At 48.3% G+C, this 11,542-nt stretch overlaps 1 protein-coding gene across 1 annotated transcript; it reads left to right on the forward strand.

Annotated features, from left to right (window-relative positions):
• The first annotated feature begins 5,676 nt into the window (after positions 1–5,676).
• Positions 5,677–9,116, forward strand: LOC125136390 (granzyme B-like). Its single transcript, XM_047797159.1, has 5 exons — positions 5,677–5,897; positions 6,745–6,892; positions 7,361–7,496; positions 7,700–7,957; positions 8,875–9,116. Exons 1-5 carry the CDS (start codon positions 5,837–5,839, stop codon positions 9,016–9,018), a joined length of 747 nt encoding a protein of 248 aa, XP_047653115.1. The 5' UTR covers positions 5,677–5,836; the 3' UTR covers positions 9,019–9,116.
• The last annotated feature ends 2,426 nt before the right edge of the window (positions 9,117–11,542 follow it).

The raw sequence follows: 11,542 nt of genomic DNA on the forward strand, positions 1-11,542 counted from the left end.
ATGCAGGTTTGATCCTTGGCCTCACTCAGTGGGTTAAGGATCCAACACTGCCGAAAGCTGAGGCATAGGTTGCAGTAGGTCACAGATGTGGCTCAGAGCCAGTGTGGCTGTGGCTGTGGCATACGCCTGCAGCTGCAGCTCCAAATCAACCCCTAGCCTGGGAATTTCCATATGCTACAGGTGTGGCCCTAAAAGAAAAAAAAAAAGATAAAGAAAAACTTCCCTTCAAAAAAGGAAAGATAAAGTTGTCCCACATAAGCAAAAGTGAAGAGAATTAATCATTGGTAGACCTGCCCTACAAGAAATACTAAAAGGATTCCTACAGTCTGAAACATAAGAACACCAGTTGGCAACTTGAACCCAAATGTAGAAAAATAGATATCTGGTTTAAAAAAAACTATATAAATAAATATAAAAGCTATTAGAATTGTATTTTAGGCTTGTAACTTCTCTGTGTTTCTTGTATGATTTAAAAGAAAAATGTGTAAAACAATAATTACAGCCTATGTTGATGGACACACATGTATAAAGATATAATTTGGACAACAACAACATGGGGAGCAGAGCTGGATAAGAGCAGAGTTAATACATGTTTTTGAGGCTAAATTGGTATATAGTCAAACTATATTGATATAAATTTAGGGTGTTCATCATAATAACCATTAAGAAAGTAACTTAAAAATATACAGAAAAGGAAATGAAGAGGGATTCAAAATAGTACCCTAGGAAAAAAAAAGAAACCAAACACAAAGGAAAGCAAGACTGAAGGAACTGAGACAAAAAAATACATGAAACATATAAGAAGCAAATAGCAAGAAGGAAAAGTTCTTCACTATCAGTAATCATTTTATTGTAAATGGATTAAACTAACCAATTAAAAGACAAAAGGTGGAAGAATGAATTTAAAAATATGATCTGGAGTTCCCCTTACAGCTCAGTGGATTAAGAATGCAACATAATATTTATGAGGATGTGGGTACCATCCTTGGCCTCCTTCAGTGGGTTAAAGATCCAGCATTGCCACAAACTGTAGTGTAGATTGCAGATGTGGCTTGGATCAGGCATTGCTATGGCTGTGGTATAGGCTGGAAGCTGTGGCTCTAATTCAGCCCTATCCTGGGAATTTCCATATGCCCCGGGTCCAGCCCTAAGAGGAAAACAAAAAGGAATGTTTTAAGAAGTGTTTTAGGGCCTAACCTATGGTCTAAACTAGAGAATTCTCCCAATGCACTTGAGAGGCCCGTGTATCCTACTGTTGTCAGAGTGTTTCGTATTTGTCTCTTTGGTCTAATTGGTTTATTTTGTTGTTTTAAGTTCTCTATATCCTTATTGATCTTCTGTTCTATCCACCACGGAAAGCAAGGTATTGAAATCTCCAACTTTTTTTTTTTTTTTTTTGTCTCTTTAGGGACGCACCCAAGGCATATGGAGATTCCCAGGCTAGGGGGTCGAATCTGAGCTGCAGCTGCCAGCCTACACCATACTTTACGGCAACGCTGGGTCCTTCACCCACTGAGCAACACCAGGGAGCGAACCTGTGTCCTCTCGGATGCTGGTCAGATTTGTTTCCACCAAGCCATGATGGGAACTCCTCCAACTTTTTTTTGGTTTTGTTTTTTTTTAATGAAATTATTTCTCTCCTCAATTCTCTCAATATTTGTTTACTGAGCACCAATAGGATACATTTTACAAACATTTCCTCCATACATTTTAAAAGGTTGAAATAATACAAGTTATCTTCTTTGACCACAATGGAGTGAAGCTAGAAATCAACTGCAGAAGGAAAACTGGAACTTTCACAAACATGGAAATACACATAACTTAACACAGCCTTAAGTAACCAGGGGGTCTAGGAAGAAATCCCAGGAGAAATCAGAAAATATTTTGAGACAAGTGAAAATGAAAATACAGCACACCAAAATGTATAAGATGCAGTAAAAGCAATGCTCAGAGGAAAGCATAGAGCCTTAAATGACCACAGTGAAGAAGAAACACTTCTAGTCAACAACAGAACTTTAAGCCTCATGAAACTAAAAATAGATCAAACAACCCAAGTCACTCAAAGGAAGGAAACAATGAAAATTAGAGAGATCAAAACAATCCAAATAGAAAGAATAGACAACACCCAAAGCTGGTTTGAAAAGATCAACAAAACTGACAAAGGTTTAGCTAGACCAACAAAAAAAAGAGAGCGAGCGAGCGAGAAGACTCACGAGCGAGCGAGAAGACACACTACTAAAAATCAAAACTGAAAGAGGGGGACATTACTACAAACCTCAGAGATTTTTAAATAATTAGTAGAGAATACAATTAACATTTGTACACCGACAGATTAGATGAGATGAAATAGACAAATGCCTGGAAACACAGACATTACCAAAACTGACTCAAGAAGAAACTGGAAATCTAACCAGACTTAGAACAAGTAAAGAGATTGAAGCAATCATCAAAAATCTCCTAATAAAGAAAAATCCCGGGACCAGATGCCTTCACTGGTGGGTTCTACAAAACATGTAAAGATGAGGTAAAATGAATCTTACCCAGACGCATCCCCAAAAATTAAAAAGGAGGGAATACTTTCAAACACATTTTGTAAGGCCAGCCAGTACCCAGATACCAAAAGAAAAGAAAATTATGGACCCATATTCCTTATGAAAATGTATTCTCAACCAGATACTATCAAATTGAATCCAACAGCTCAGTAAAAGGTTTACACACCATAACCAAGCTGTCGACCTGTGGATAGGATGCTCTTCTGGGGCTGTGAAAAAGTTTTGAAGCTAGAGAGAGGCAGTGGTTACACAACTTTTCAATCCACTAAATGCCACTAAATTGTATACTTGAAAGTAGTTAATGGTGTGTTATGAGAGTTTCATCTCAATTTTTCTTTCTTCTTTCCCCCCCCCCCTTTCTTTTTTGGCTGCTCCATGGCATATGGAGTTCCTGGGCTAGGGATCAGACCTGAGCACAGTGGCAACATAAGCCTCGGCTTCAGCAACACCAGTCCCTTACCACTGATGTTCAGTACCGCTCAATACCACTGTACCCAGCCGGGGATCAAACCTGTGTCCCAGGCCTCCCAAAACACCGCCAATCCTGTTGTACCACAGCAGGAACTCCCACCTCAATTTTTAATAAAGGGTACCAGCCTTATATTTAGCACATCCCCTTTAAATGTTAAAAAGTGCAGATTTACGTGAGAGAAATATGTTAGATCACACTTGAAGACATTAAAAGATGATTATCAAGAAGTGATGAGAGGGAGTTCCCGTCGTGGCTCAGTGGTTAACGAATCGGACTAGGAACCATGAGGTTTCGGGGTTTGATCCCTGGACTTGCTCAGTGGGTTAAAGGATCCGGTGTTGCCCTGAGCTGTGGTGCAGGTCGCAGACGTGGCTCGGATCCCGTGTTGCTGTGTTGCTAGGGGTCTAATGGGCAGCGACATCTCGGATTAGACCCCTAGCCTGGGAACCTCCATATGCCACGGGAGGGGCCCTAGAAGAGGTTAAAAAAAAAGACAAAAAAAAAGAAGTGATAAGAAATCAGGTAATTTTAATTATTTTCTCTTTACTTAAATTATTTCTTTAAATACCCAACTATTTTAGAAATTAATTATGTGCTAAAACTCTTATAACGAGGTAAGAGAGACTTTAGGGACAGTGACTAATAGATATTTAAGAGCAGGGGAAAATGCTTCAGTTGCAGGGTTAAGTGAGAATAAAAGAAAATTTTATTGCATATATGATATGATCCCAAATACTGAAAATGCACTATTTATGGTAACAGTTTGTCTGTGGGACCTAGGCAATCACGTGATATTCTTCCTTTCTACCTTCCAAATTTTCTCTTTTTAAAAAAATTTTATTGGAATACAGTTGACTCACAAAGTTGTGTTAATCTCAGGCACACAGCAAAGTAAATCAGTTATACATACACATATGTCCATTCCTTTTCATGTTCTGTTCCCAAACAAGCTACCACACAGGACTGAGTAAATGTCACTGTGCTATACAATAGGTTCCCTTTGTCTGTCTATTCCATATATAATAGTCCATATGTATCAGTCCCCAACCCTGTCATTTATCCCTCCCTCTCCCCATGTTTCCCCTTTGGTAAACATGTTTGGTCTGTTTCTATTGTGTAAGTTCAATTGTACCATTTCTATTCAATTCCACATACTAGTGATCTCATATGATGTTTGCCTTTCTCTGTCTGACTTATTTCACTTAGCGTGAGAATTTCTAGGTTCATCTATGTTGCTGCAAATGGCATTAGTTCATGCTTTTACGGCTGAGTAGTATTTCATTGGATATATGTACCCCATCTTTATCAATTTTCCAGTCAGTGAACATTTAAGATGCTTCCATGTCTTGGCCATTGTAAATATAGTGCTTCAGGGAACACTGGGGTGCACGTATCTTTGCAAATTATGGTTTTCTCTGGATATATGACCAGCTGGGTCATATGACAGTTCTATATTTAGTTTTTTGATGAATGTATATTACCACTTAAATCAAAAAGCTAGTTTTATTTTTTAAATGTCTACTGCTGGGCAAGCTAAAGTCAAAAAAGTAGAGGTTTGATAAATGCCTTTGGTTTGATAAGGAGGATATTTACACTGGAATCATCATGTCTTTAGAAACACAGAGATCCTCATAGAAAAATTGAAAAGTACAAAAAATGTAAAGAAACTTAAATCTCTCCCAGATTCTTATTGTTCGTCAACAGAACTAGGCTTGGGCTATTTAGAAGCAATGGCCCTTCACTTCCATTAAAATGAGATCATCAGCAGAGTTCCTTTGGCAAATGTGAGCCTACCATGTGCCAGGGCTGCTATACCTGAAGGGTGGCTCTCTGGACAGTGTATAGAGAATATCAGAAGGACAGTTATTGGTTCTGGATCACCCAGCATGCTTTCCCCCTTCACATGATATGGGTAATTTAGTACCCTTAACTTCCTTTGGCAAACCAGTCCTTCCCCTGTCTCAGGTCATGTGGTTTAGGTGAGACCAATCTCAACCCACCCACAGTAGGAATGACCTAGGCTTAAGTCAATCCATGACTTCATTTTCTAGGGTCATAACAACTTGTTAATTTAAGCCAATAAATGTCAAATGCAGGACTTTTGTCAAAGACATTGATGAGAGAGGTAGACTGTATCACTCTGAGCATTTGTAATTTTTTAGAAGGTGTTAAACATCCCCTGGAAAGGAAGCTAAGATGATGAATGGGTGACTGCAAGGATTTAGATGACAGCCATGCTCTGTGATTGGCCTGCATCTCGCTCAACCTTGGCCCCTCCTGAGCTGCACTCTGGTCACTGATGTTTCCTTCTTCTCTATCAGACGCTCAGCTCTCTAAGGGAAGGAGACACCACTCCAGTGTGTCTGATCACACATAGAGAAGAGCCTAGGCGCACCTCTGCGTTTATCCTGATGGACTTGGCAGCCAGGAAATAAGGCAATGGCGGTTCCACCATGAGGACTCAGGTTTCTGGGCTCCAGGACCTCTACTGGTTGATAGCACTTCCTATGGTCCCCACCTTGTAGGCTTGGGTTTCATTTCTGGGCTGAACAAGTGGTCTGCCCTGAGTCATCATCTGCGGGTACCCGTGTGGTCACTGCCTGATTCTCACATAACCACCCAGCCAACGTCATCAGGCAGATGGACTGGGGGCGGGACAGCATTCATAGAAAGCCTTCTTGGATGAAGCACCACAAAACCAGAGGGGAACCCGAGGTCCCTGAGCCCACCTGTGCCTCTTTCCTCCCCGGGGACTAAAAGAGAGCAAGTGGGGAGCGCCAGCAGCTCCAGCCTGGGCCGCCTTCCTGGGAAGATGCAGCCGCTCCTGCTCCTGCTCTCACTGGCCTTTTTACTGCCCCCCAGGGCAGAGGCAGGTGAGTGACCATCCCCACCCTCAGAGGCCCAGCCCCAGCCCCTGGTCGGCACAGATCTCCTGCCCCTTCGGCACATCCCTGAGCCATCCACCCCCTGGGACTATTCTGAACACCAGCTCCTGCCTACCTCATACCCCTGGATATGATGCTGGAAACACTTCCAGAAGGTGTGGCAGAGCATAGGCTCTTCTCAAGAGGAGCCCGTGGCTACCATCTCCTCCTTGGGCCCTACCTGGAAAACAGAAAATCCTAAAATTTTCCAGCAGAGGGCAGGGGGAGCCTAGGATGAGACAGATGCTCCCCTCAGCACCTGCTCAGCCGATCCTGGACTTGGTGCCATTGCCTTTGGTCAATGCCAAGGCCCCGCGGTCCTGTTCTCCAACTTTGCTTTCCTTTCTCAGCCACTGGGGGTTGCCCCTTTCAAGGAGGAAGCCACCGTTTGGCAGACCTGAACTTCTCTGCTTTCCAGAATCCCACCAGCACTGGCCCTACCAGCAACCCTCATTCAGAGGCCCACTGGGGGGTCAGTCCTTCATGCAGTCAACAAGCACTTACTGGGCACTTACTAGGCGTCAGCCCTGGGGAAGGCTCTGGCGTGGCTAGATTCCTACACTGAAGTCCTGTGCCCCAGAAAGCAGGGCTGTCCCAGAGCTCACGGGATGATGGGGCCCCTAGGACCTCACTTGAAACAAAGTGCAGTCAGGAGAAGAGAAATTTGACACTCTCCCCACCCCTCCCAACCCCAGGCTGTGCTGGACCCCCAGTGGCCCACTGTTCTGAGCATCAAGCCCATGGCTGCCCGGGACACTTGGTGGGTGCACACAAGCTGAACAGCCCTTTCCTTCAGGGGAGATCATCGGGGGCCATGAGGCCAAGCCCCACTCCCGCCCCTACATGGCGTATCTTCAGATCCAGCACCAGGATAATCGAAGTCGGTGCGGTGGGTTCCTGATCCGAGAAGACTTTGTGCTAACAGCCGCTCACTGCTGGGGAAGGTGAGAAGCAGCAAGTAGCACCCACCCTTCTGAAAACCCCTCACAGGAGCTCTGCCTTCTTTTCCAGGAGCAACCAGGCTCCTAGGAACACATGAGCCAGGAGGGCTCCTGAGAGGGTGAGAAAGGGGGTGGTGGGGAGGGGGCAGGTCAGTGCCCAGGACCCTGCTGAGCTAAGACAGATTAGAAGCAGGGCGAGCCTGGGTATCAGAATGCAAACTATGCCCTTTCACCTGTGTCCCTGGGCCTAACGGTCCCTTGAGAACCACCGTGCCTTTCCCAGTGGCTCCAAAATTAGACCTTGGCTGTCAAGAAGCCAAGGGCACAGACAGCTCAGCCCTCCGGCCCTCCTGTGGCCTCAGTTTCCCCTCAGCTGCAGCCTTGCCCTGTGTCACCTGCCCTTCACGGCTCCTAGGCTGAATCTCCTGTGACTCCATGCTCTCTGCATACCCTGCTCTGCTCTCTGTGCAGCTCAATCAACGTCACCCTGGGGGCCCACAACATCAAGAAGCCAGAGAAGACCCAGCAGGTGATCCCAGTGAGAAAGGCCATCCATCACCCAGACTATAACGAGAAGCACATCTCCAATGACATCATGTTACTGCAGGCAAGGAAACCGCCCTGCCTCTCTTGCTCTCCTGGGGACAGGTGGTTTCCCCTCCCACTGGCACCTGTCCCTTTCCTCCCTCCTGTCCTAGCCACCTGACCAGTCCCAGTGGCTCGGGGCAGAGGGAGATCAGTGCAGCCTCGGCGCCACGTCCGGGCCTGAGGCCACTGGCTGAGGCGGACTCTCTTGCCTTTTCCCACCAGCTGGAGAGAAAGGCCAAGCTGACTAAGGCTGTGAAGACCCTCGGCCTGCCCAGGGCCAAGGCCCAGGTGAAGCCTGGACAGGTGTGCAGTGTGGCCGGCTGGGGGCAAGTGGAGAGGGGCGTTTACACAGACACACTGCAGGAAGTAAAGCTGACCTTGCAGAATGATCAAGAGTGTGACTCCTACTTGCCTAATTATTACAACGGTAACACCCAGCTGTGTGTAGGAGACCCAAAGAAAAAGCAAGCTACCTTTAAGGTGAGAATGCCCATCCACCGTGCCTGGCTCTGGGCAGAGGGGTGTTTGTGGAAGATCTGGGACCTGGGGACCCAGCCAGTGGGGGAGGGACTCACCCTCTAGACTGGGATCTTTCTCTCCAGGAAGTGAAGGGGGAGCGGCCAGAGCTGGGAGGGCACAGGGCTCTGCAAGCCTCCAGTGACCTAGAGTGAACCCAAACATGATGCTCCTCCACAAGGGGGAATTCGCAACACACTGAGGCCACGCGGTTAGAAAGCTGTGCTTCCTGAGTGTGTGGTAGTTAAAACCAGGTGGCTCTGCAGAACTGGACCTTCCTTGGTTCATGGGCTCGTCCTCCAGGCTGAGTGTCAGCCCCATACACCTACTTCTGTCTCCCTGAGCAGTAGCCTAGCGCCAACAGCTTCACACCCCTTCGTAGGCAGATGGGGGAGGAGGGGGAGCTGCCACTGGGGTGAAGTGAAGCCTTAACAATGTCTGGGTCAGGGCTGGGGAGCCACAGGGCCCACAGGGGCCTGCCCTGTCCTCGGATCCCCATGCAGGGTGGCCTCCTCCATTGCCGCTTAGCATGGTGGAGGCGGGGTTGATGGGGGGGCGGGGACATGGCAGGATTAAGAGGAGAGATGCTTTGGGAGTTCCCATGGTGGCTAACAAACCCGACTAGTATCCATGAAGACGCAGCTTCAATCCATGGCCTCAATCAGTGGGTTAAGGATCCAGCATTGCCCTGAGCTGTGGGGTAGGTCACAGAGGTGGCTCGGATCTGGCGTCTGTGGCTGTGGTATAGGCTGGCAGCTACACCTCCAATTGGACCCCTAGCCTGGGAACCTCCATATGCATAGGGTGCGGCCCTAAAAAGCAAAAAAAAAAAAAAGAAAAAAAAAAGAGCTGGCTCAGTCCTTCCCCTTCTCTGTCCTCAGGGGGACTCTGGAGGGCCCCTCGTGTGTAACAATGTGGCCCAGGGCATTGTCTCCTATGGAAGAAAGGATGGAACACCTCCACGAGCCTGCACCAAAGTCTCAAGTTTCCTGCCCTGGATAAAGAAAATCATGAAAAGCCTCTAACTGCAGGGACCAGCTGTCCTGCCTGGAGCTGATCCAGAGTCACACTCGGGGGCTTGGGGTGCCGGCTGCTGAATAAATGTCTCTTAGCTGAGCACTAAGCGCTGCTTTCTTGTTATTCATTGACCCTCACTGGCAGGCACCCTCTCTGTGCCTGGCCAGCCAATGACACCTTTCTGCTGTTTTCTGCTTCCTCCTCTTCCCCCTCCCTCCATCTTGTCCCCTAAACCCCCTGCAGAGCCATCCCCCACGTCCCTGTTACCCACGCCTGAAGCGGAGCACCATCAGGAGAAAACAGGTGCCTCTCTGGTCCTGGGCTCAGGGGAGCTTCTCCCCTCCTTGCCCTGTGTTATATGACAGCGATGGGATCACACATGGGACCTGGACACCAAGCAGGCACAGGCTGGGTGGCAGCTCAGGACAGAGTCCCACCCCCTGGCAGCTGGGCAGGGCAGGGCCTTCCTGAGCCGACTTTTTCTCTTGCACAGCTGGGAAGCTGGCACAGGGCAGGGGGGTCTCCTGAGATGAGAAGCCCCACATCTCACCTAGGCTGAGGGTCCTTCCCTGCCCTCCTCCACGCTCAGAGCTCAGCTCTGCCTCCAGGGTCCTGGCTGCCCTTCCTCCTCCATCCCCGTGCACTGCTGCGCAGCTCAGAGGCCACCAACGCCAGCCCCCTCCAGACCACAGGACTCTGAGCAGACCACCGCCTCATATCCCCCCACGCAGGACTCCCCCCGCCCCATGTGGTTCCCACAGGGACTCACCACCGAGATGCCAGCCCCGCTCTTGTCTTGGCAGCAGGGGAATCCGAGGAACCAGGCCTGTGCTGGCACCAGGGGGTGCCCATGGATGGCTGTCTCTCTGGATCCCTTGGTCCCATCTCTCACCTGGGCAGGGGCAGCTCAACCCCTCCCATCTGGCCCAGGGTCCCCCATGTGCTCAGGCTCCACTGACCACCTGGTCACTCAGTCGCCTGAGGCCCTTTCAGCTTGTCCCTTCTGTCGCTGCTGGCCTCTAGGCTAAGCCTCCTGGCTGGCCACCTGGGGCCTTTTGCATTAGGAAGGGCTCCTCTCTCCAGGAGGGCTGAAGAGCACAGCCTTTGCATCAGTCTACACAAGAGCCCATGGAGCACCTACAAGGGGTCCGCACTGAGGTTGGACAGTGGGCACAATGCAGGTTGCATCGTCTGAATCCAGGTGAAACGGACAGAGTCGACTTTTATCCAAATGGTCTTGCTCCCTTCCCTGCTGCACCTGAGTCCACCTGTGTGGCCAGATGTCTGTGGGAAGCCACAGGGATAAAGCATTGGTGTGCATATTTACTGCTGGTTACCCTCCGTGGGGGTGTTATTACATGTGACTCCAGAATAGCAGTCGTCCAGTTTCTAGACATGAAGATACCGCTCTGCTCACTGGCACATCCTCGTCCCCTGGAGGGAGGGGGAAGGCAGGGAGGGCAGCCTTGTTTCATTTACTCCAAAACTAGCGGGTGTGTGTGTGGGGGGGGAGTCCATAGGAGGATAGAATTAACACGTCCACACTACTGTATATACAATAGATAACTATTGTATATACAATAGATAACTATTGTATATAGTCGACTCAATGTCCTGTAATAACCTACATGGGGAAAAAGAATGGATATATGTGTATCTATAGCTGATTCTCCGTGCTGTAAACCTGAAGTGAATAAGACATTGTAAATCAACCATACCCCAGGAAATGTTGAAAAAGAAAAAGAAAAATCACAAAAGTAGCAGGTGTAAATGTCATTGCATAGATTCAAATGGTAGGAAAACCCATACGACATGTTTGCTGGAAGGCCATGAGAATCTGTCTCTCAACACCCATCCGGGAGGATGCGCCAGAAACATGATCCCTGTCATTAGTGTAGGTCCCTGTTCAGAATCAGTCTCGAATCGGGGAGGCCAACGTGTCTGGAAAGATGGAGAAACCTCTCTTCTCTTTAGGCCACTAGGGTCACTGCATCCAAACAGTCCAAGACGACCTCGACTTTTCAGCCTTGGGAAGTTCTTGGCTTGGAGGCCACTTAATGAGTGTGTGATTTTGCTGAGCAAGGATCTCCCTGGGCTGGACTCGCCTCTCTAGACACTGTCAGCAGCCATCTCTCCAAGGTCTTGAACTACTGTGGGGCATTGCCTAGGAGCTGAGCTTGAGTTCCAGCTCTGCACTGGTGCTATACTGGGCCCATACACAGGCTGCTATGTTTTTAATGTGGCATGGGGTCAATACCCTGGGATCATGTAACCCCCTAAGGCACACCTTTTCACATCTTGTGCACAAAGCATGCAGCAGCACAACCTCCTAGTGATTCTCAGCATTCTTGCAAGAGAAGAGCAATGACGTCAAAGAGCTTTCCATGTAGAGCTAAAAACACCCTGTGTCTAAAACATGCCGAGGACCTGGTTCCTTGCTTTTGAGGTGGAGGGGAGCATGCCTGTGACATGCAGAAGTTCCCAGACCAGAGACAGAACACATGCCCCAGCAGTAACCAGAGCCACAGCAGT

This window comes from Phacochoerus africanus, chromosome 9 (assembly GCF_016906955.1).
Source record: "Phacochoerus africanus isolate WHEZ1 chromosome 9, ROS_Pafr_v1, whole genome shotgun sequence".
Lineage (NCBI taxonomy): Eukaryota > Metazoa > Chordata > Mammalia > Artiodactyla > Suidae > Phacochoerus > Phacochoerus africanus.

Excerpts from the sequence above, each read along its gene's own strand:
- LOC125136390 (XM_047797159.1), top strand. The coding sequence starts at position 5,837 with ATGCAGCCGCTCCTGCTCCTGCTCTCACTGGCCTTTTTACTGCCCCCC. Across the intron at positions 6,893-7,360 it reads GCCGCTCACTGCTGGGGAAG|CTCAATCAACGTCACCCTGG; the intron begins GTGAGAAGCAGC and ends CTCTCTGTGCAG. Across the intron at positions 7,958-8,874 it reads AAAAGCAAGCTACCTTTAAG|GGGGACTCTGGAGGGCCCCT; the intron begins GTGAGAATGCCC and ends CTCTGTCCTCAG.